Source organism: Rhea pennata, chromosome 17 (genome assembly GCF_028389875.1).
Source record: "Rhea pennata isolate bPtePen1 chromosome 17, bPtePen1.pri, whole genome shotgun sequence".
In the NCBI taxonomy this organism is placed as follows: domain Eukaryota; kingdom Metazoa; phylum Chordata; class Aves; order Rheiformes; family Rheidae; genus Rhea; species Rhea pennata.
The window spans coordinates 6,622,004-6,645,600 of record NC_084679.1 but is presented as its reverse complement, the minus strand read 5'-3'; the positions used below and the strand labels follow the sequence as shown (position 1 = coordinate 6,645,600).

General features: G+C 39.8%; 1 protein-coding gene across 1 annotated transcript in view; it reads right to left on the bottom strand.

Moving 5' to 3' along the window:
* Positions 1 to 23,597, bottom strand: part of ADGRD1 (adhesion G protein-coupled receptor D1) — a 161,667-nt gene that overhangs the window by 59,727 nt on the left and 78,343 nt on the right. Inside the window, exons 16-17 of the mRNA XM_062590274.1 lie at positions 15,645 to 15,718; positions 13,643 to 13,766 (exon numbers count right to left, since the gene is read on the bottom strand). Coding sequence (XP_062446258.1) covers positions 13,643 to 13,766; positions 15,645 to 15,718 — 198 coding nt within the window. The remainder of the gene's footprint in view (positions 1 to 13,642; positions 13,767 to 15,644; positions 15,719 to 23,597) is intronic.

Below are 23,597 nucleotides of genomic sequence, written 5' to 3'. Positions count from 1 at the left end.
GAGGCAGCGGTCCCTGTCGTGGCAGCACTCTCCGCAGAAAACAGCTACTTTCCATGGATGCCGTGAGTTGTAAGGGGCAGGGCACAACACGATGAGAAGGTCTGGGATCATTCCCAGGACCTGGACCCGCATTTCTAAAGAGAGAAGATAACCAGTATTTAAAACACCAAGTCTCTTCTGACTCCTCGCAAGGCAGCTGTCGCCGCACAGCTGGATGGCACGAGCCTGTTACTCACACTACGATCCGTAACAAGCACGCAGGTGTCTTAGAAATGTCTGGATTAGGACAGCAATGCGCACCTTGGTTTAGAAACGGCGTTCTATAAATCCCAAAGCACTGAGAGGAGTTTGTTTCTTCTTTCTTACCTCCTGTTGTCTCGTTCAAATCTTTCAGTCTTAGGGTCTGATACCGAATACAAGAAGGTAATTTCATTAAAAAACTGGATGGTATTGTAGCCAAGACAAAAATGCTAATCAGGCACTGGTGCTATTAGTGATGAAAATAGCATTAAAGAGTATCGAAGAAAACACTGAGCCATCTGTGATGTAGTCTCATGAGCCTGGTTCTTACATTTGTCCTAATCCACATAAAATTACTCTTTGCTTCCTTGACTGTCTAGGTTACTCTTACTCTGCAGTAAACCAAAATGCTAGGAAACAGGCTCATGCAGTCATGAGTGTCAGTAATTGTGAATACTATAACAGACAAATGTTTCTTAATTTCCATTTTGACAAAAAGTCAAACAACAGCTCATATTCCAGATAAAACCTCCACCCATTTTGTTTTGCATGTGAGTTTTTAACCTGGAAACCATCATTAATAATATGGACAAAAATCTGACAGTTTCATTAGTTGTGTCCATCTGAAATATTAGAGTCTATTGTTTTATCCTAGTTCTCACTCATAAAAGAAGTTAGCACATTGCACAACATTTTAATTTTGGAAACTCACAACCGGATGGCCTGAGAAACGATCCTGCAGTTCGGACTCCAAATGAATATTTTTCCTTTATGATGTTGTTAATAATGAGAAATGAGTGACATCTAACTCCGCAGTTAAAAACATTGCACAGGAAAATGAAAATATATTATTATAATGGGCTGGTACTTTTCACGTCTGGAGCGCCTGGAAAAGGTCAGTTGTGACTGCAAGGCTTGCAGTAGGCTATATCTGAAAAAAACTGATACGGAGCTCGTTCTGGAAACCTGCTCAGTTACATAACACTAACTGGCCACCACATGTATCACACGACACAGCAATCCATCCGGAAGCTGAACGGGCTGCAGGAACACGCAATAGCAGCAGGTCAGGCTGGAGCATCGGGGCGCTGCTCCGCCGCCCTTCCAGGTGCCCCCCTGGTTCGCACGAAAACTGCGCTCCTGCTCCTTTCCGCCTCGTTTCTCTCTCAGTCGGTGGAGCCCATCTCTTCTCCTTTGCAAAGCAGGTGTTTTGGGCCTCGTCCAGAGGAAATGACATTTTGGGGAAATATTAAACCCATTTTTTTGTTGTCGTTGTTACATACTGCAAAATATTCCACCGTGTCTAGCTTTAGAGGCAGCGTATCAGAGGAAGAGCTGAGTTCGAATACCTGAAGCAAGGGTGGTCGTATCTGATCCTGAAAGTGTTTGTGTACTGAGTAACAGCTTCAAAAAGCACGAGCTACCACGCTCCCGTGAGATAATCAGCCCTTGTCCCAGGCTGAAATCGACTCTAAAACCCTTCTACAAAAGGGTGAAACAAGTTCTTATGAATCATTTCTTGCAGGGAGGAGAGACAGAGATGAAAAACTAAGGCTCAGTCAACCCTACTGAAGCTGCACCTTTAAATTCAATCTGAATCCAATTAAGAAAAGGGTGAATAATTAACTTTGGCAGCCTGAGTGTTTCAGAGACACTAAAACACTGGCCTTGGCTGATGAAGCTAATGGTTTTAATTGCCTCCAGAAAGGCTGCTGAAATTCAATTTCAGTCCAGTGAGGCCTTTATTTATATATTAAATAATAATAACAATACAAATTGCTGTTTTCCTTCAGCTTGCCAAGCACTTTGTTATGTACATAACATTATGGTTCCTTTCAAATTAACATCTGTGTTTAGTTCAGGAGGTTCATTTTCTCACCGAGCCCACAAGTACGGTTCTGGTGGGGCCGAGCTGCTGCACCTAATGGCTCTGCACTCACAGAAAAAGGTCTACCTTGATTCAGAGACTGCTTTTCTCCAGCCACAGTGCATCAGATACCACAAGTCTAGAGAAAAAAAAAGGCCCTGAGAATCACACTTTGCAGCGCAATCATCTTTATCAGCCATTTCCAGGAGAACTGCTTTTGGATTCCCATTCCCTATTAACTCCACATCTCCTACTGATCAGCAATAAGTGCTAAAAGCGAGCTTTTCACGCATTAAAGGAACCATTTCCTCAAGCCAGCCCAGCTTGGTGGCTGCTTATTTAAAACTTTTCACTGTGACATGAAAAATTTAAAATTCTCCAAATATCTCTGCCAAGGTATTAATTAGTATCTTTAAAAGCCCATGTAGTCTTTTAAAATCATTCTGGGCAAAATGTCCTCAAACAGTAGGTAAACTGCTCACCACACTTTTCACACAGTACGGTTTCAGTTCAAATGAAGCCTGAAAGGAAGCATGGCAGGGAGGAAGGAGTCAAGCTGTGAAGTGGGACCAAAATGTAATAAAGTCTTGGCATCAGAAAAGCAGATATTTCTAAGTCCTTCCTCGTATCTCTTTTTTTGTAGCACAAAGTGGAGTGTTTTCCTGCCTTCATTTCAGGCCTAATGCTTGCAGCGTTCTCTGATAAATATGTTAAAGGTATTAAAACAAATTATCCTCCATTAAACTGAAGGAGCTACTTTTGCCCAGATGCCTAAGACTTTACACACCAGGTTCTGTACTTTCTGTTCCAGCAGGAGAAGACTTGTCCTATTTTCCAATTAACAGACAAATCAAAGAAGTCCATCAGAAGAGGCCACGAGGAGAAGAAACCCCATGTGGGTCTAGCAGGCAGAGAAACCATGGTCCCTTCTACACTCTGAGACTGCAATTTTCAAAGTAGCTGAGGATAATTAAGTACCCAGCTCCCAGGAAAATTCAATGAAAACGACTATATCTAATTCTCTTAGGCCCGGCTTGGGCTTTGATTCAGAAAAATCCATCTGTGCTCAGGGCTGCAGGCTGGCTGCAGTCTCCAGGTCCCCAGCCCTGAATCTCCCCTACACCAACGTGGGGGGAAAGGGCATAAAAGGTCAACACGGGAGACAGACTTAATGACTAAATTTAATGATACTCAACAGAGATAGTGGAGGATAAAGGTGCGGTATCATAATATTTTTATACTGTATGGGGTAGCTCTTTAGTGAGCAAGAAGATTTAACTGCCGAAATGCTCAGTGCTTCCATTTTCATTGCAGAAAGGAAGCCTACGTTACTTTGTTAAGTATTCTGATTAAAAAATGTTTTATTTAATACTCCTTAAATGGAACTCTTTTGAATGTTATAGCGCTCTTAGATATTTGTGCTTTTTCAAAAAAAAAAAAAAAAAGAAAGAAAGAAAAAAGATTACTTTTCTTACTCCTATGCTGAGTGAAATTCAGTAATTGCTGAATAATTCTCTAAGGCCTATGAGGGGTTTGGTATTCTGCAGTATTAGCCCAGCTTTTTTCTTGCAGTTCTGTGGTATTAAGGACAGAACCAGAAAGCCCCATTTCCTCCCATCAAATCCAACAGAGCTGCACTGGCGCAGAGAGGGAATAGCAGAGGAATGAATACTGCTTGCAAGTCAAAAGTCAAAATCAGTGTTCAGTTTTCAGGAAAGATGAGCAAGGAGGTAGTGAAGGCCAAAGAAATATGATGCAAAACCATACTGTGAACACACCAGTGAGATACTGCCATTTTCAGATCACAACTTGTTTTCGTCCTATAGGAGCAACATTCTCTGCAATAAAATGGAGGGAGAAGTGGAAGAGTGAGAAAGAGCAAAGAAGAAAGTTTACAAAGCTATCCTAGAATAAACATATGAGCTGATTTATCTCTGTTCATTTGATGGGTGAGAGCTGTCTAAACTGTCTGTAGAGATCTCTTCAGTTAAATAAACTGTCAGTGGTAATAAACAAGGATCAAAAAATTGCATTGCCTATCCAATTTTTAAATATGCAACATGAAAGAAAAATTACTGGACTAAGGCTTTAGTCTTTTAATGTTCCCAACAACGAAAAGCATGCTGAGAAAAGTAATTATATTAAAATTACAAAAGAGCAGAAATAGGAGAATGCCACGTTATTTCCATTTCGTTGTCCCATTAGAGTACATAATCTGAACCACAGCTGGCTGAAAAGTTGCAGAAAAAGGCTATCATTTCAGACTGCTATTTTAATGGTCTGAGTGCAATAATTGATTAAGAACTGCAATATCTGAGTTAGGGAAATAATGTTCCAGACTTTTGAATTACACACCTATGCTCCATTTTTTTGAAGCCAGGACTGTTGACCTTCAAGCACAGGACTGCTAGGACATTTTCAAAACAGCCTTTATAGCATGAATAGATGCACTTTGATCTTTCTCAGTCAGCCATATGTTGTGAAAACTTGCTGCCAAACTCAGGTAATACCGGTGAAAAATAAAATAAAATAAAAACACATACATATTGCTCCAAAGAGGACAGTATGCCATCTTTTCTTTTGTAAAGAGAGCTTCACAACTAAAACCCGAAGCCTCTTCAAAATCCTGGGATCTCTAAAGATACTATGGGTTGTTTCTGTAGCTCTAAGAGCAAAATCAGTAATTTTTTTAAATATTTTTCCCTTTTTAAATGCTTCTCTGGTCTCAGCCTACTGAGGGGCAGTTTGAACCGTAGTGATTGAGCCTCCTTTCTGAATTATGGAACAAGAGCTACAAACACGATGAAAAGGAGTCACTTCTGGTTTCAGAAATGCAGAGTGTGTCTAAAAATCTAACAATTTCTACTACAGATTGTGTAACACCACTACTTTTGAGCCAGCAGCCAAGCATTTTTTCATGGCTACCAGTGATCAAAATAAGAGCTACAGAAAGATGTTAAGCTAAATCTACCCAAGAAAGATGATCAGCATCTACCATATTTATCTAATAGATGGATTTGGGTGTGCCTTATTTAATGTTCCTTTATATTTTTCATATTCAAGCAACCATGCAAAGAAAAATTTATTACATAATTTATACACAGTCTGTTATGCCCATAGCAATTTAATAATTAAAAATGGAGGAATACAAAATATAAATATTTTGATAGCACGCACAGATAGAGAACTGTGGTCTTGGCAAAGCAGTAGCTCGTAGTATGCTGCCCATGATCACCATGGCTATATTCTAGTCTAAATCACTGTGGGTTTTAGTTCAAGATCACTTAGACCTGACTTCTGTGGGAACTGCTTATGCAGGTTTAAACATTTTGCTGGATTAGAGCCTGAAACATTCAGCCCAGTCCATTGGTTGGGAGTAATTTATTGGTGGGGAGACAGAGTAGGGTAGTATTCATTTTTATTTTTTCTCTTGTACTAGCTTTTATGAGCCATAGCCCTGAACCATGATGCTGGAGTACTAGATCCTGCATTATTAGAAGATCACCTGAGCTGCTTACAATTTAAGCAGATAGCCTAACACCCCTCTGCTTGGATTGCTTACAGATAAACCCTGATTTTTGCTCTGTTCTTAGAGCATCATGAAGTGCCAAGTTCCCATAAGAGTGAGAACAGGCAGGAAGCCCTGGGCACAAGGAGTGGGACGGGCCAGTGGATCTGCTCATGGGCCACCATGGGCCATCACCTCAATGGGAGAAGCACATGGGCTGCGGCCACTGCTCTGGCCTCTGATACGGGGCAGCTTCATGAAAATGCCAGACTCCTGAGGATGATAAAATGACAAAGCGGTTCTGCTCCAGCCAGTTTTCATAAGCACTTTGCTGGAAATGTCCATCCACATGTGAACTTTACAGTAGTCATTTTTAAAACCTCACAGTGGGAAGAGATGGAAAGAGCAAAGCCCTGCAGGAAAAAAACAACTTAAGCGAATGGTCTAGGAACCATAAATATTACCATTGTGTCTTGCATTAATCACTGGGAGAATAAGGAAAGGTTGGGGGAATAAGGAAAACCCAAGCTCCAAGCTCAGTTTTGCTGAGGGGAATGATTTCCCCTTTAAAAAGATGTTTGAACTCTGGGTCCCCAGGTGTCCACCATGCTTTTGCTGAAATGACATTTATGTGGCAGGTGGTACACATAGCCTGGCATGCTTTGTAGCTGTTGGATCGCTGTAGAAATAAAAACTGCCAGATGGCTGGCATGTTTTCTGGCAGTAGCATAGAGCCCCACTGCCTGCTGAGAGGAAGTAAAGCTGCTCAAGACAAAATAATAGCGTCTGAATTTTCTTTGGAGTGCTGCTGGAATGTGGCTTACTGTGTTGATTTTGATTCCTGCTATCTAGGAAGCACCTTGTGATAGCCATTTGAATGCTCCAGAGAAACACCTTTCTCATCTCTCACATTTTCATTTAACAAACACGTTAAGGAGATTCAAGCACAATTACGTTCCCTCTCCACTATTTCCCCTGCGGCTGGAAGCCCTGGTACCACTGTGAAGGCTGCGGTGGAGGTTGAGGTCTCCCTAGGGTTTGCGCTGGGGGGGACGCGGAGGAGGCACACGTAAGGGAACTTGTCTCCCATCCTCAGCTGTTACTACGCAGGGTTCAAACCTGCTGCAAACGGAGGCCAGTAGTGCTACAGCACTGCTGTATTACTTCAAGAAAACTGCCACGAGGAGCATGTCAGCCTGGGTGCCCTGCATTTGTGCTTGCTCCAGAAGCGCAAACGCATCAAACTCAATGGATTGTTCGTTTTTCCTTCCACAGCCGTATTAATACACCATTGTCTTCCTAATTAAAACATTGCAGGGCAGCTGGCTTTGTGGGTGCGTTCTGCCTCCAGCGAGCACTGGGTGAGGCAAAAGCAGTATAATTCTGTGGCTCAAGCAAGAAGACAGACAGACAAGAATCCTTGAGAGGATTGCCGCTTCGGCAGTGACTTCTGCACGGGACTGTTTTGCATCTGCCTCAGTTTCCCCTGCAGAAATAGGAGCTTGATCAGCGTAATGAATTTCCCAGAGGAAGGGTAGCTAGATAAGTTAATACCTGCACAGCTACTCAAAATGTCCCGCTGACACAAACGGGGAGGTGGGTGGGAGCTGTGGTGTGTTTATAAAATTCCCAATCTTAATAACTTGATTGGAGTTGTGAAAAGACATCCCAAACAAGTTCCAAATTCTAATCGTGTTCTGACCTTAATTACATCCATGCAACCTCACGAAGGTAATCAAGGGCTGAATGTCTCCCTTAAAGAACTCCCTTCTGTTCATCTTTGGTAGTATTTTACCTTGGATTTATTTAATTAATTAAATCAGTTGATAATCACTAATCTCCAAAACTCCAAGCAAATGTTATTATTTCTCAAGTTAAAACCCACATGATAAATGAGTCTCAGCAAGCAAACCCGAATTTGAGCCAGCCATGACACAGACATAACAGCCGAGTGAAAAGACACAAATAATTTTGGCGTTCCACGTGGGCCAATTCATCTGCGGGGTAGCAGGTCGGTGCCAGTCTAACATCTGAGCACCACATGGCTGTAAGTTTTTCCAACATTGTTATTTCATTCCTGAAATAAACTTGTTACGACTGTTAATCCCCTGCATCAATTAAAGCAGCTAAACTGCATATTCTGCCATCAAGCTAATCAGCGGTATTGTTAATACTCTTCTTTCGCAATCAGTGTGACGTTAGTGTGTTCAAGCTGTTGCTGAAATGAATCTGGAGTAGTGTTCAACTACACTTGTAATGCAAGCTCCGTTTTAGCTAATTCACATTAGCATTCACAGAACTCCTTCTGCAACCAACTGCTGTGCGGTGCACAGGGATGTACATTCGTTTTGTCATATTTAAGCTAAACTTCCAGAATTTATATTTTCCTTCTTGATCTCTTTCCTTTTCTGAAATATTGGAATAAAAATGCTCTTCTAGATAGCCTTCTCTAGGAACTACTTACAGCTGGCATATAGTAGAATAGCAGCTAAACTATTCTAACCTATTCCGAGTAAAGATGGAGCAGAAAAATCAAGAACTCACAGCTTGTTCCTTTCAGCCTTCTTGTGTTTCTATTCTCGCTGAAAATTAGGCCCACCAGACAGTCTGCACATAAAAGTCTAACAATTTGCCAGCATTCTTCCTCTCACAATATTTCAAGTTTTTAAGAGAAAGCATTATCATATGCCAAATATCCGACAATCTTGCTCCTATAAATGGCTCACTAAAGCAAAATAAATTCCATAGGTGGCATTTTAATTCCTCCCCAAGCCCGATGCATAATTATTAACAGAGATCTCTACCTTTTTATGAAATTGCAATGATAAAGAATCTTGAGGATATAAGAAGTCATTTTCGTTCATGAGAAACACGCAAACTACGTAGATATATATATAGAGAGAGGGAGATCTCTCTGTGCTGGATATTGGTGGAGATGTGAAAATGATCTGGACCGGTACTATCGGGAAGAGAGATATTACAGCAGTTCAAAGTGCATCGAAGCTGACAGTGTTTGGATCATGCTATTTTTATACAAGTGAAAAAAGCCAGATTTGACCACATGAGGGGACAAAGAGAAGAAGATAACCAAAGAGAGTCATTCTAAGTATGGGTGGGACATCACAACGAAACATGTAATTTAAAAGCATTTATATACTAAGAAAATATGAGTCTGTACTGAGGATATGGGACCGAGAATAAAGCATGTGCTCTCAAGGCTGAGAATAACCCTAAAATGCTTTTATGGCTTGCATGAACAGAGAGTCTTTTTCTTTCTACTATTTTGTTGAAATCTAAAATGTCAGCTATGTACCTTGAGGGGGGGGGGGGGAAGGGATCTTTTCCTTTTTTTCCTTTTAATATAAATTTTAAATAAAATAATCATTTTTAACGGACAGTAACAATGAAATCACGGTGGGGAAATGGGACCGTTAGAAGATATTGCCCCTCCAGGCAGCTCTTTGTCTTCAGCTCAGAAACATCCTTTTGCACCTGCTCCAACCTCCACACACACACACACACGGGAAAGAACGTGAGCTTTCAATACTGTTTGCAATACTCACTTACTCTTGCAAAGCTGATTCCATTTCCAGCTCAAATTTAGCATAACTTGGAAGAAAAAGTCACCGTCTTTGACAAAACGTACGAGCTCAGCTCTCTGATGATTAGAAATGCTTGCCAGAAGTATTTATGTGGCAGGTCACTTCTGGGGACTGTCACTTCTTTTCAGTATTCCTTGCTTACAGATACCTTGGCGTTGCCTGGACTCAGAGAGTATGTCACACTCTCCGACTGCGAGCAGCCACCGTCCCTTGAAATACCTGCAACGCATCATTAACGGAAAGCTTACGCTTTCACGAGGAGGAGCGGTGAAAGTCAGACCGCCTATCACGCCGAACTGGCCTCCAGCGCTTAGGGAGGCCCTAATTTCTGTTTTCCCACTCATGTTTTGCCAGGTCTGAAGCTAAGTATATACATGCTGGTTTGCATCACGTATCTTCTGAATCACCCATGTTCCTTCCCCCGCTTTTGTTTAATGCTTTCTACACATCTGCCTGCCTTTCCACAAGCTCTGGTAGAACTTTTTGCCTGTTTTTGTTGTTAAGCCAACTGGTGCATTATGTTAATAGCTGTCACGGTACCCTGGGAGAGGAAGTCTGCCTGTTCGCTTTATCCTGACAGCTGCTCTTATCTGTAAGATGGAGAGAGAGGGAAATGATACCTTCCTTAGGAAGAGAATGGAAATACAAGACACCGAAAGTACAATTCCCATGAAGAATGAAATCACCTCTGTGAATCAAAATACAGCTTTTGATTAAAAGCACTCCAATTTTTAGACGTTCCATTTCCAATAAGTTAGTAACATTTTCCATGAAAACCAACTCTTTTTGTAAAAAGAAAAAAAAAAGAGAGAGAGAGAGAGAGAACGCAGACAAAAAATAAATGTTCTACCAAAAATACTGTTCACATGGAAAATTAATCCACTTCTATTTATTGACCACAAATGTATAATAGCTATCTAAGTAGAACTGTTCAAATGTGGACAGATGCATACTCCTACCCTCTATTTTTCACATGTAGTATTATCTGTGAAATTTCATTCATGAAAAGAAAAATACAATATAGAAAAGTTAAAGATCTAATACAACATCACTGTAAAAATTTTGTAAAATGTTGACAATCTGGTATTCGAACTGGAGATGTATTGGGGATTTTTGAATTTTGGCTCATCAATTTCAGAACATGCAAATAAACATGTATACGAGTTTAAAATCCACAACATTCTAACATTTACTTAATAGGCTTCCAAGGATGCCAGAGAAAAATTTCCAATTGTCCAGTTGATTGATTAGGCTCTATTACTTAGACATGCAAAACAAATACTTAGCAAATGCTTTAGGAATTTACATCTGAGCATAGTCTGCTTGTAGCTCAAAAGCTATGGGGCTCATCTTTGCCCAAATCCCAACTTCATACCAATTAGACAATGTAGAAACCTGGGTTTTTTTCCACTGATTAAAAAGATTAGTACCCCAAAACTGTCAATTCAAAAGGGACATCTTGGCCCACCATAAGAACAAGAATTAAGGCAAATTCAAGGTATGACATCCCTCTGTGCCTGGTTTGTTAGTGGCAGCATTACCCAAGACTCCCCGTGGGGCCCACCTCAATGCAGCCTCCCTTACATCAGGCTTGCGCAGGTGATGGGAGCCAGGCTGGCACATAGTTCAGGCTCATTGCCCTGCTGACCAGTGAATCAGGATTTCTCCAAGCATTTATAAATTCTGCCAGTGGACGTGCATGCCTGAATGATGTAACTGAACTCTCTGGGTGCAATGTGTACTCTGTAGGCTGCTGGTTTGCTTTAAATCCAGAGATCAAGAATTGTTTTTGAACTTTGAGAAGTTAGAAGTGAATGATTACTTTCAGCCTGGTTGCAGAATTTTCCATTGAAATCTGCAACCATTTCAGGTTATCATGATTTGCACTAGGAACATATGGATTCTATACTGGAAATAAAACTGTAAGGCAATTATTTCATTTTTCCTGCCAAAAATTCTATTGATTCCCTTCTTCTTGTTGAGAACTGGGTTTTTAGGCATTAAAAATACAACAGAAAGTGTTGCTTTAAAAAGGAAACTATGAAGGACAGACTTTGGCACATAGGGAAGTTTTCTATGCATCAGAGTGACTAGGTCTGTGCATCTCACACACGCATTTAACATCTCAGCAGTACTTTTTTTTTTTTTATCATAAATAAAGAGAAAAGGAGTGCAAAAGTATTCCATGCAAACTTTGTCTGATGGAAATATTTTAGAACAGAAAGATAAGAAGGAAGCAAATACTGAACACAGGACTATTAAATAACTCTGAGGAACAGGACCATGTATTCGTGCTTCCAATTTTTCTTATTTATGCCTTTCAGCTCTCTTTAAGAAAGTTTATTTGACTCCAAACACTTTGTTATAAAATGTATTTGATCTCCAATTGCTAATATTGTGTAATATTAAAACTTATTCCAGCATCTCATTAATCATAACAATCACAAATCTGTTTATTTGAAAGTTAGAGTTTTGAGAACTGTTTGCCACTGGGGAATTTACTAATCTTACTCTAGCATTTAAGTGGTGAACTCCATGTGTAATCTTGGATAAATCACTAAATCTCTGTGTACTACTCTTCAAAATTGAGTTAATAATAATGCTTTTGTCCTGTTCTACTTTTGTCTCACTAGATGGAAAGCTCTTCAGGCAAAGCTGTGCTTTATTATGAGTACAAAGAGTTCCTAGAGAAATCATACTTAGAAACCAGCTGGGGATTTACAAGTAATACTAATTATTAGATAAAAACTGGGTGACCTAAGCAAGCTACCCTCCATTTACAAATGAATAGACTAATACAAAAGGGCTCTGCGTATTAAGCAAGCTCTTTGGATAGCAGTCACTGAAATATAATGATCATGCTGTTCTGAATTGTGACCCTGACTTCAGTGGCGTTACACTGAGTTTTCACCATGTATCTAGGATTAAACAAGAAACAAATTTATCATTCAAAACAATAAATGGGAGCCTGAGATATGGTCTCCTAGTCAATGCAGCCACATTAACAGAACTGGTAAAAACCCTTTAGCTGTATCATAGAGGACACCAGAATTGCTAGTAACACGCAGTAATGAACATGACATGAGGACTCCAGAAAGCTGAAGGCTGATGGTTGCAAGAAGAAAATTGGTATCAAGGCTATGCCTTGGCAAACCTCTTTCTCAGATTGTTAATTTAGATTATTACTGTGGTGTCTATAGAATGCTGAGAATATGCCAAAGAAAATAAATTTCATCGACAATGAGTATGAATTTCTTTAAATGGATGATTTGTAAATTATTTTTTATTCTGTTCTTTATTAACCCAGGGCATTGTCCAGAGCAGGGCCTAAGCACTACCTCCATAGAAGTCTCCCGATAGAAACACACACAAAGAAAGCAGTAAAACCTTATTCCTAGTGTTTAGGGAGCACCGTTTGCCTGCTAAGATCCAGTATGAGGTTGGCATTACCTGTTGCTGAGTTTTGGGAAGGAGATCCTTGAGCAGACTCAGACCAGCCCTACACCTGCAAGGAGCTGACACTGCTCCATCTCAGGAAATCTCAAGCTATCACAAGGTATTGTGAAGAGAAGAAAAAGCTGGTGAAGAGCGCAACAGATTTGCCATCAGATAACTTCATCTGAAACCACTGATCAGTGTGACTAGCAAGCAGAAGGCTCGGGGTTAGCAAGGGAAGCTGCACATTCATCCTGAAAAGGAGACTTGTTTGTTAACTCTTTGGACAAAGGCACGAAGCAAAGAGAAACCATAGATGAGGGGCTCACTCTCAATGCTAAAACCTTGATTTCTTTCTGTTATTTCTTCTGCACAAGCTACTGCTTGGCAGTTAGGTGAAGAAACAGCAGCAGGGAGGCGCTTGGAAACCTGGGCTACCGAGTTTCCCCCTCACTGGCAGAGCACATGTTAGGGACCAGCTGGCAGCAGAGCTTGCTTCAGATAGAGTTCAAATTTGGGTTGTTCATACTCCATGAATCTAGTTACCAAAACCCTTGAACAGTCACATCTCAAGCTGTCTCTGTCATGAAAAAAAAAATCATAAAAACAGAATGGGGAAGTACTTATTAGTTCATCTTCTGGCCTTGCCTCTGTTCAGGAATCATCTGTACAGCATGTCTTCCAGTGCTTTGCCTGCCCAGTACTTTAAGAAATCATGCCAAAAGTGTGAGAATAAAATCCAGCACCTCAGGATTTCCACCTACCACAGATGTGTTTCATTTCATGCTCCATTTCAATTCACAGAAGTTTTAGAATGCATAGTCAAGAAATATTAAAACAACATCCCAGAAAGCAAGACACGGGGTAAATTTGAGTTGGGTAAAAATGAGCTCAATTTCAATCACTTGCTGATGTAATTTGTGGATGCAAATGCTGATATACTTATGCTTAGTTTTGAACATACAAATTCACTCACTTTCTTAGTCTCACCTTTATAGGCACTACTTGCATCAGAATGGCGAAGTTAGTGAGGTGGTTACAAAGACACACGGAGTAGTTGAGGTCCCCACTCTCACGCACACAGCCTTCATTAGACCAAACACCAGTTCCATTGCTGCAAAGCACACAAAAATGGAACGTAAACTCCATCAAAGTAAGTTTTATTTAGGTTAATTTGACATGCATTGTATTATAGAGGCAATATAAAGGCTTGAAAGCCATCTCAGGTTGATAGATCCACAACAATGTTAGTGTATTCTCAGTTCCGTCATGAAAGTAGTTAAGGTAAATATTGAGTGGAACAGGGCCCAGATCAGACTCCTGTGAAGTGCAACCCATTTATGGTATTTCACCTAGCCCCCATTTTCTATATTTTGAGAACTGTCTATGAAAATATTGTATCAGACAAGTCAACAATCTTGCAAGAGCCAAAGCATATCGTATCGTCACTCCCTTATTCACTGTCCCACTTGCTTGTCAAAATAAGTAATTTAGACTGAGCGTGATTTCTAATGACTAGATTCTACATCAATTGTTTTTTGTCACTTCGTCCTCAGGGGCAGCAGAGAGCAGCTCCTGCTCCACTGAGGATATGGCTGGATTGGCCATGTGGCCTGATCCTAGGACTGTACAGTGAGGTGACCCTCACTGGCTTGCTTCTTCGCCAAGCCAGTGATTTGGGTTACCTGGAAGCCACTGCACGAAGACAGCCCAACCGTGAGTCCTGCAGCAGCGCAGGGATGTGGAAGGCATGCTCAGACTTGTGTGAGGGTTCTGCGGGCTCCGGTACCAGGGTTGTCCACTGACTGCTTCTCAACTGACTGTTTATTGCTTTCAATATTGTTCTTGGTCCTGAAGCTAGATGCAAGATCTGTAATTTTCTGAGTCTTTAAAGGTAGCTATTACTTCACCCTTTTCCTGTCTTCTGGGACCTCCTTCAGTTCCCAAAGAGAGTAATTGGTCAGAAACCAATTATTCTTTAACTACCACGCAACAGGGAATAAGAGCATCCTGACACAAATAAAACTCGTTTGGAAGGATAGATTTCATATTACAGTTTCCATCCTGAGGCAGCGCCTCAAAGGCTCAATCCCCAGTGGAACATGATATGGGAACAATGTCCCAATCACATTAATTTGATTCAGTAAAATCTGTTTCTAATTTATCCATAATCTGTGAGTAACCATAACAACCAGTAACTTCTGGCAGCTGGGACAGTTCAACATACTTGAAACAAAACTTCAGTATAACAATTATACTGACCTTCCCATGTGCATGCTGGATAGCAGGGATCACAGCATTGCAAGCCACTTCTACATCGATTAAGCTTATGCCATTACGGCTCAAAAATTGTTAATCCTCATGAAATTCAAAATTCACTATTTGTATTCTTTCTCAATTAACTTAGTAACAGCAGCATGCTTGGAATCAAGAACACATGAAATATATTCACAGTTGAAAAAATAGCTACTTTTTTGCATAATTCCTTTTTCTCAGTGAAATTTAGGGTCATATTTATTTACCTTTTATTCTGTTCTGCATTCAGGGATGTAACTTTACTTCACTGCATGCATTGACAAAAACTCACAGTTCTGAAATACTCTGAAATGCTCCTGTATTTTATTGTGAATCAGGCATAGATCCAGGGAAAAGAGGATCTGCTCTGCTGGAAGTATGCCAATTTAAAACATCCAGTCATCTGCCCAAATGGACATATTCCCAAACCATCGCAAGCGTAATCAGTATCAGTCTGCATTTTGGTTTTGATTCCAAAATTTTTCAATATCTCAATCAAGGGTCATTGAATAAAAACTCCCTGTTTATTGTAAAAGGTGCCTATGAATTGTATTTGTTAAAAACCAAGTGGCTTCATTAACAATTTAACAATTCCTGTGATCAAAGAGAACAAGAAGAATATAGATAACATCTAGGATCACAAACTGTGTGCAATCAGATTAAACAAAGTTAAAGAACTTCAAATTATGTAACATACCTGTAGTCCAGAAATGCACAGTAAAGATGAACTTTGTTGCTCTTATTTACTGCTTGGCTGTATTGTTCAGGAGTCTGCCAGAAAGAAAAGATAAACCCTGAAGAAAAGTATAAAAAGAACAAAAATCTGCTTTCTATTCAACTAGTTTAAATTCTTATTCTGATAACTTCAATAGATTGATTCTAGATTAGCAAATGATAAAGGAAAGCAAAATTTGTCAAACTTCATTGTTTGAACACAAACCCCAAACAGGCAAAGGCTAGTATTCAGTCTTAAGTTTACACACACTTTGAGAGAAATTTGCATCCCATTTGAATAAACAGCACTACTTACTGTATGTATATGTAAATATGTATGTTAATTATTGTAGGATTGGGACCTTATTCTTCAGCATACATTTGGCTTCTTTGGGTTTTGTCCTCTTCAGGTAATAAAAGTCCCATATTTTAGGATTAAAAACACTGAGAACACCAACAAATATGTTCTCTCCAGAGTAGTGATTATTTTTAAATACACAGTCAGACTGAAAGACCAATGCCATAACCCGAGATTTTATTTTAACAGACTTTGGCATTATGATGACTTTATTTTTACCTTCCATGAAGAGATTTAGCCACTAACTCAATCTTCACAAATCAGAAAGGTTTGACACCCCATTCTTCAGTATGTTACACCAGTTTCATGACAAAATAGTTTGTATGATATTGGAGTAAAGAAGCACAAGTAAAAATTTGTTATATACCAGACATGCAAACCAAAGGATTTCCAAGATCTGTTCTACTCTTTTTAATATATATGTAAAAAAGGAAGTCTACATTGTTTTATACTGTACATTAAGGCTATTTTTTTAATTGCAAGGATCTTCAGCATAAACAAATCACTGAGGAATTAACAGCCCTCAGATCATTACAACACAAGGTCAGTACTGTCAAGCCAGAAGATAACCAAGTCTCTACAAAACATTAGTTTTAGTGAAAAAAAACAAACAAACTTATGTTAGACACCATGCTGGAACTCAAGCAAATATGAGAAGTCTCTGATGCAATTTTTCCATCTCCTCTCCCACAAGTCCAACAGTGAAGTATCAGGTACAAGGTAGCACAGTTCCTTTCCTATTAATGATAACACAGCATTTCTGCCTAACACGGGATATTCACATTGGATTTCTACACCCTTCAAGTAGCTATGTGGTAGATAAGCCTATTTATTAATTTGTTCTTAACTCGTATCTCTGGATAACATAAATGGAATTTTTCTATCTGCTTGAGCAACATCTTTGCACAAAATTCCTAGCTCCTTGACTGATCTTGGATACCTTGTTTTCCCCAAGCTTTCATCTTAGGAACAGCTAACATTGCAGGTCAGGTACTTACAGAAGCATAACTTAAAGAAGAGATAAGACTGTTGCTTATCTGCTAAGGGTCTTTATTTCTCCTTTGGTTCTAGCCAGATCCTCTAGCCTTTTTCTGAGTGGAGCAAGTAAACAGTAACCTGATGCATGTGAGACCAAAATCTAGTGTAACTGAATGGGGAAGAGAAAACTGTGTGCTTTCTGCCTCTTGCTGATGGTCATAAATCAAACTGGCCCCATCGTGTTTTGGGCAGTTGAAGAGCTACATTGTACATGTCTGTAATTCAAGCAGCGTGGTCCGATAACAGAGTACCATGAAAAAGAAATGGATAACTCTATTAGTATTAATATTAGTTACCCAGCGCACTAATTGTGTCAACTCTGGACAAATTTTTGCAGTGCTAGATCTTGTTTTGTGGTGTGAGCAGTAGTTATCATCCATTCAGAGTCTCGATGCACTCTTGCCACTTTCTTTCAGGTTGTGGTGACAGAGATGTAATAACCCCGAGCATGCTACGTTAATCAGCGGAGAGGATTCCTTCTTCCTCGCCGGCTGCTCCCTTATGGCCCTTTGCAAGGCTAAGATCTGACTCGTGGGTTCCCTACTAGGTGCATTTCGGAGAGACCCTGTCACTAGCCTAATCTTTTAACAAAAGCAGGGGTTTTCCACACCTTCCAAATTGCAAACTTCTAATGAAATATGAATTGCCTTTTAGACACTACTTCCTTCGCTTAACCCTGCTTCTTGCTGCTCAGAACCTTTCTGAAGACCATCAGTTTAGAAACTGCAGAAGACTAATAATCCATACCCCACAACTGGAAAACTGCCTTCGGTGACCTCAGTTAATCTGGAGTTTCACCAGCAGAGCTCATTTTGTTTTACCAGCAGCAAGGGCATGCAGCAAGCATAATGTTTGCCCATCATGCTGTATAATGTTATGTCCATCATGTCTACAGCTTTCCTGAAGAATGCGACTGAAAGAATTCACACCATCAGTTTGTATGGCAAATTACTTCAGCCGTATGACAGACAGACACACGATGGCTGAGAGAGACAGACAGACACAGAGAGATGTGCTGTAATAGCAGCTAAGATCATACAATAACTGTCATTTCCTATCTGCAAGCCAGTGCTAGATAAATCTCGATTCTTAATACACTAATGGAAAGGGCACTTCAGGGTCAGGTTGGAATGAGATGTGTGCTTCGGTTGTGTATCTTTTTACACAAATAAAACCCAGATGTATGTTTTGCCCTCAATTAAATGTCTCTGGTGGTGGACAAACTATTGTTTTTCTCTGTCTTTAAACACAGATGTCACTCATTAGATAAAGAGGTACACCAAGTGAGGCTATATAATCTCTGGACTATGAGCTGTCCAGATATTTGTGCATATCCACACAGGAAAATAATAGATATACAATGTGTTTACAAGAAGTCTGTCAATTTATTTCTCCTTAGAGAATATATTCCATATTTTAACACATACAGTGTAGGCCTCATAAGGTTTTGCAGTGCCATTCATGGTAACTGCATCTAACACTCACCTTCTTAGACTTCACTGAAATTCTGCAACAAAACTGTCATTAGAATAGAAACTCGCCCTACGCATAAGAAAGTGGCTACGGTGGGGAATAAGCCTTCACTGAGCTTAAATGGTTCAGACTTAAAGTACTCATTAATCTGGAAAAAACAAATTTATACTGTCTCAATATTTCATTTCTTAAATAAAACTCTATGTGTGACAGCTCATATGTGACCTGGATCCTGCAGCACTGAGGATAGATTTAATGACATTGATAATAGAGCACTTAATATATAAGTAGGCTTTTACACTAAAGTTTAAGTCACTTGGGTGTTTATAAAAGCTTGTGAAAGGAAAGTGCATGTAGTTTTTAGTACAGCAGAGAGGGAAAGCACTGGTACACTAAAGTAATCTAGGATCTGTATACGAGTTCTCCCTTCTCTCAGTTCTTTATATCCGTTCTTCTGCGTGGAGAGGGATACATGCTGCTTCCCCCAAAAAAGCACAATGTGTTAAACGAAGTAATAGCCATGATACGGGCCAGCAACAGCCAGGAATGCAATCCGTGTCCATTACTGTCTGATGGAGCAGGTAGCTTGGGACCATCTCTGTTCACATCGATTATGGCAAAGAGCTGTTCTGCATCCCTTAAAATAGCCGCTGACTCTTGGTATGTTAATCAAAGCAAGCCACAAAAATTGATTGCGTCTGTTGAGAGCGTATAGAAAATACACATGGACGTGTGACAGGGATATGCTACTTATGATTCTGGGAACTAGGCACAAGGCCATGGTTAGTGGGGGAGGAGGCCAAAACAAGGGGGAGCAGGGGGCTGAAATGACTGCTGGAAACCTTCAGAAAAACCTAGTTGAAGGAGATGTCATGAACACAATTGCAGAAGAAAAACAGCCAGCCAGCTGCTACCAGGGAGGATTGCCAAGAAAGAAAAGCCAAGCAAAGGGTGGGGTGAACCTTTATGAGATTAGCTTGTTTCTCCTCTCCTCCCCTGATTTTAAAAAGCAAACAAATACTTAGCTCCAAAGTGGTGGCCATCAAGTGAGGAGGGCGTGCACTTTCTAATTCAGTGTGTACTTGCCTCATACGTAAAGAAAGAGAATTCTGTGGCCCAGATCTGCCACGGATGTAAACTCTGTAGCTCAACCCAAGCCTAACGGGTCAGATGTCGGACTTCTGATCTTCCAAAGCAGTTGATAATTTACTCCATTGAGTTCAGTTTGGAGTTGTCTTGTCTCTACTTACAAAATACAGCATTTTGTTTAAATCAGGAATTTTGAAGTTTTGCCTGCTCTACTTCCCAGAAGAGCATAGATTATTTTGAAGGGGTCAAGAAAAGGCACTGAGACAAAACAAGTCTCTTGTCAGTAAGCTTGTGTCCTTTGTGCAGTTCACAGTCCCACTGAAATACTCTTACAGGTCCATGAATTAAAAGCCCTTTTGATTCTAATTCATGGCTTAAATTAGAGACTAAAATTATGCTTCTCATTTAAGGATTTCCTGTCCTCATAGTGACATCTAAACTGTTAACATGACCTATCCAGGACCATGTGATCCCCTGACTTTCCTTTCCCTTTTATATGATCCACTTCTCCTAATTACCTAAAAATTTTAAACTTAAAATGCAAAGAAAGAGACAGAAAGGAGAAGGATAATAATAATAATAATATTATAATAATATTTAAATATTTAAATAAAATAATAATAAAATAAAATTATTATTATTATTATTATTATGTTAATGAAAGGACCACAGTTCTTCTTTCGGTTTCTAGGTGCTAAATACCATAAAATTCCATTTTTTCCCAAGACTGTTCAAGCAAAGTTGCTGAGCTGTTGAGCAATTTTGGCAATGGAAACTGACTTCAGCCTTTGAGTTAAAATTATAATCTCCCTAAACACATATGTACAGCTTCCAAATGGCTTTTCTTTAATTTAATGTCTAAAAAATTCCGACTCTTAAATAGAAAATACTGTCACTTAGCTCCTTCAGGCAGCTAATGCAGCAGTGGGTCAGCACTGAGGCTTGCACTCAGGAACCTCTGAGCACAAAATATCTTGCTCATCCTCTCTAAGCCACATTCCTCTATGGACACTGCTTTCATACTTTCCCAAATTTCAGAGATCTCAAATATGTAACAGTATCTTTCTCTCCTTTTCCCTTATCTTGGACCTGGGTGCATACGGGCACGATGAGCGTTTTGCACGTATTTGTTAATATTGGGGAGTGACAAGTAGTTGCAAGCCAAATTCTTTCTCCTTAGAAGCCAAAACTATTTAAGACACAGTACTGCAGTGTAAAGCCGTGCCAAACTCCCATTGACTGCAATTTGGATTAATAATGCTCGCAATGTTGTTGCAAATCATGGTAATAAATGGAAAGCTCAGAAAGGCTGAAAAATAGCCACAGAAAGAAGGTTCATATTCGTTACAGATACATAGAGCTGACTTCCATGGAAGCCTTGCACAAACAGAAACTGCAAGGTAAGGACCTTTGAAATTCAATTTGGGCAGCAATGAAGTTACATCAGTAAATATTTGATGTTTAAAATTTTTAAATGCCAGTCAATGAGAAATGGGGCTCAGCAGGGCAGCTGTTACTTATGTCAGTACCAGTAAACACAAGATTGAACTGATGATCTGTATAAAAAGCTGCTTTAATTTTTAAGTGATAAAATGATTTCTCATGTCCCTTAAAGTACAGCTCTATTCCAAAGAATGACAAAGTGAAAATATCAATCTTCTTTCTCTAGAAATATTCTCATTTAATTAATTAGCAATAGATAAAGCACTCAGTTGGTTTTGGTATGTCCTTACAGTTAAACAAATATATCCATAAGGGAGTAAACAATTTATAAGTACTCGGCCCTCAATCCCAGCATGTTATCTAGATGTCTGGGGGTGAACTAAGGATTGCAAAGTTAAGTCAGTGATATTGAAACACCTGGGATGTGTTTTTTTGCTTGTTTGAGTTCTAGCAACTCAACTGAAATGAGAGAGCAAACATGAGCTTATTTCTTTCCTGCATATTATTAATAGAATTGTTTATGGAGATCCAAGGTCATCAGACTCTTGGGACACCACATTGCTTTCAACCAACTACGGGCACCTCCAAAGAGTTATTACCTCTCCAAAACTAATGAAAGCAATCTGGCTCCAAAGAGATCTGATTTAAATCAGGTAATTTAACATGCATGTTATTTCACTCAAAGTGCTCACACCGAAGCAATTATTCATTGCTTAAAAGATCTTATTTTGCTTTGATGTAATGTTACTACAGCACTCTTACTGCAGAAAACTGATATCTAAGTACGTCCATGCAGGAGAGCTGCTTCCCTTGTCCCCTCTGTTGCTGCAGACACTTGGAGCTGCCAACACTTTACGCCTGAGAGGAAAAGAGCCCATCTTGTTTGCCAGGCCCTAGGATAGTTTGCTGGAGTGACACATAAAAAAATAAAAATAAATCCCCCCTCCTTTCCATTTGTAGACATACCTGAAGTGGAGTTCACCGAGAGGCAGTAAACCTCAGCTCAGGGGGCTATTCTCCTCTAATCAAGATGCCATTTGTATCTTTTACACTGTGATCGGTTTTATCATGTCAGAGTTAAATGGTCCAGGCTGGAAATAATCTTTCAGCACAGATGAAATAAAGCCAAAACTACAAAACTACCCTAAACCTGGGCTTTTGGCGTGGTTCTTCCAAGAAGTCATTTTGTGAGATTTTACTTGCCAAGGTTGGCTTGTAATGCAACTTGTTGTCACGTTCTTCCTGTGGTTCGTGACTACTTTGGCACTCTTAGGCTATTTGAAAACAGTATTTTTAATGTGAATAAAGTCAAATATTTATAAAGTTGTCTGTGCAGCCCATCTACCATCCTTACAAAATTCTAGTTATGTAAACTGCTGGGCGTTTACTGGTTTTTTTGGATCAGTGAATGAAATAGCAATAGTCTTCCCCCATCCTCCTTAAGAACTTTATAGTAAAGTAGATTTTGTGGTCATGCTAGTACACATTCATGATAATTTTCCAACACTGTTCAGTGAAATGGATGACAATCTCTTTTGTTAGGGTTTTTTTGTTTGTTTCTTTTTGCTGTTCCATTTTCTGCCACTCTGCATTATTATATTAAAAATGCATTACTTTTATAAAATGAGAAGCAGATGTTCCTTCTATACACATTTTTTTAATCCCCTCTGTTTTATTTAACTCATATGAAAGTATTTCTAAAGGGAAACAACTAGTCTGATTGATATCGAAAAGGCTGTTTAAAAATTGACACATTTTTTAATCCAACAGAACCATAATGAAAGAGGTAAACAAATCTTTTTCTTCACATCTACAGTATTTTAATACAGGCAGAAATATTTCCTTTTGCAATATAACTATCCAGTCCCACTGTAGTGCTCCGTAACAGGAAGCAATATCTAGGCAATGACAAGTGCTCTGACAGGGACCAGAAGGCGGCATAAAGCATAATCCCATAAAGGGATGCGCAGAGTAGAACCCATTTTAAGGATACTTTTCCTATTAGGTAATATTTCCACAATTCTTAGTTTCCAAAACAGTGCTTAGACTTTTCCTCCTTATGGCATTTTTTCAAAAGAGAAACATTCGTATCAAATGAGAACCATTCAAGACACTCGGGTTTAACGTTTAAACTGCAGGCGTGATCCACAGTTCCCATGTTACTGAAGCGGATAGAATTTAAATCAGAAACAAGGAATTGTGAGACCTCAGCACTAAGCGGTTTCCAGTTGTGCGCTTAGCCCACTATACCTCAGTACCTGCGCTAGGAGCAGCTCGGAAACGGAGACCTTAGCAGGAGGCGAAGGCACCTGGTGCCTGGGAACGATGCTCAGATATCTGCAGGACGGTCACCCACACCCTAGACGAGACACGCTTGAACTTCCGATAACTAACAAAGTGCTCAGCTGAAACCGAACCCCCTGGAAACGGGGGTCAATCCCTACGGCTTGCAAGCACCAGCAACGCTCAGGCGTTGCGCTGAGTTCAAAAGCAACAAGCAGCTACCAAATACAACGGCAGAGGCAAGTCTCACTG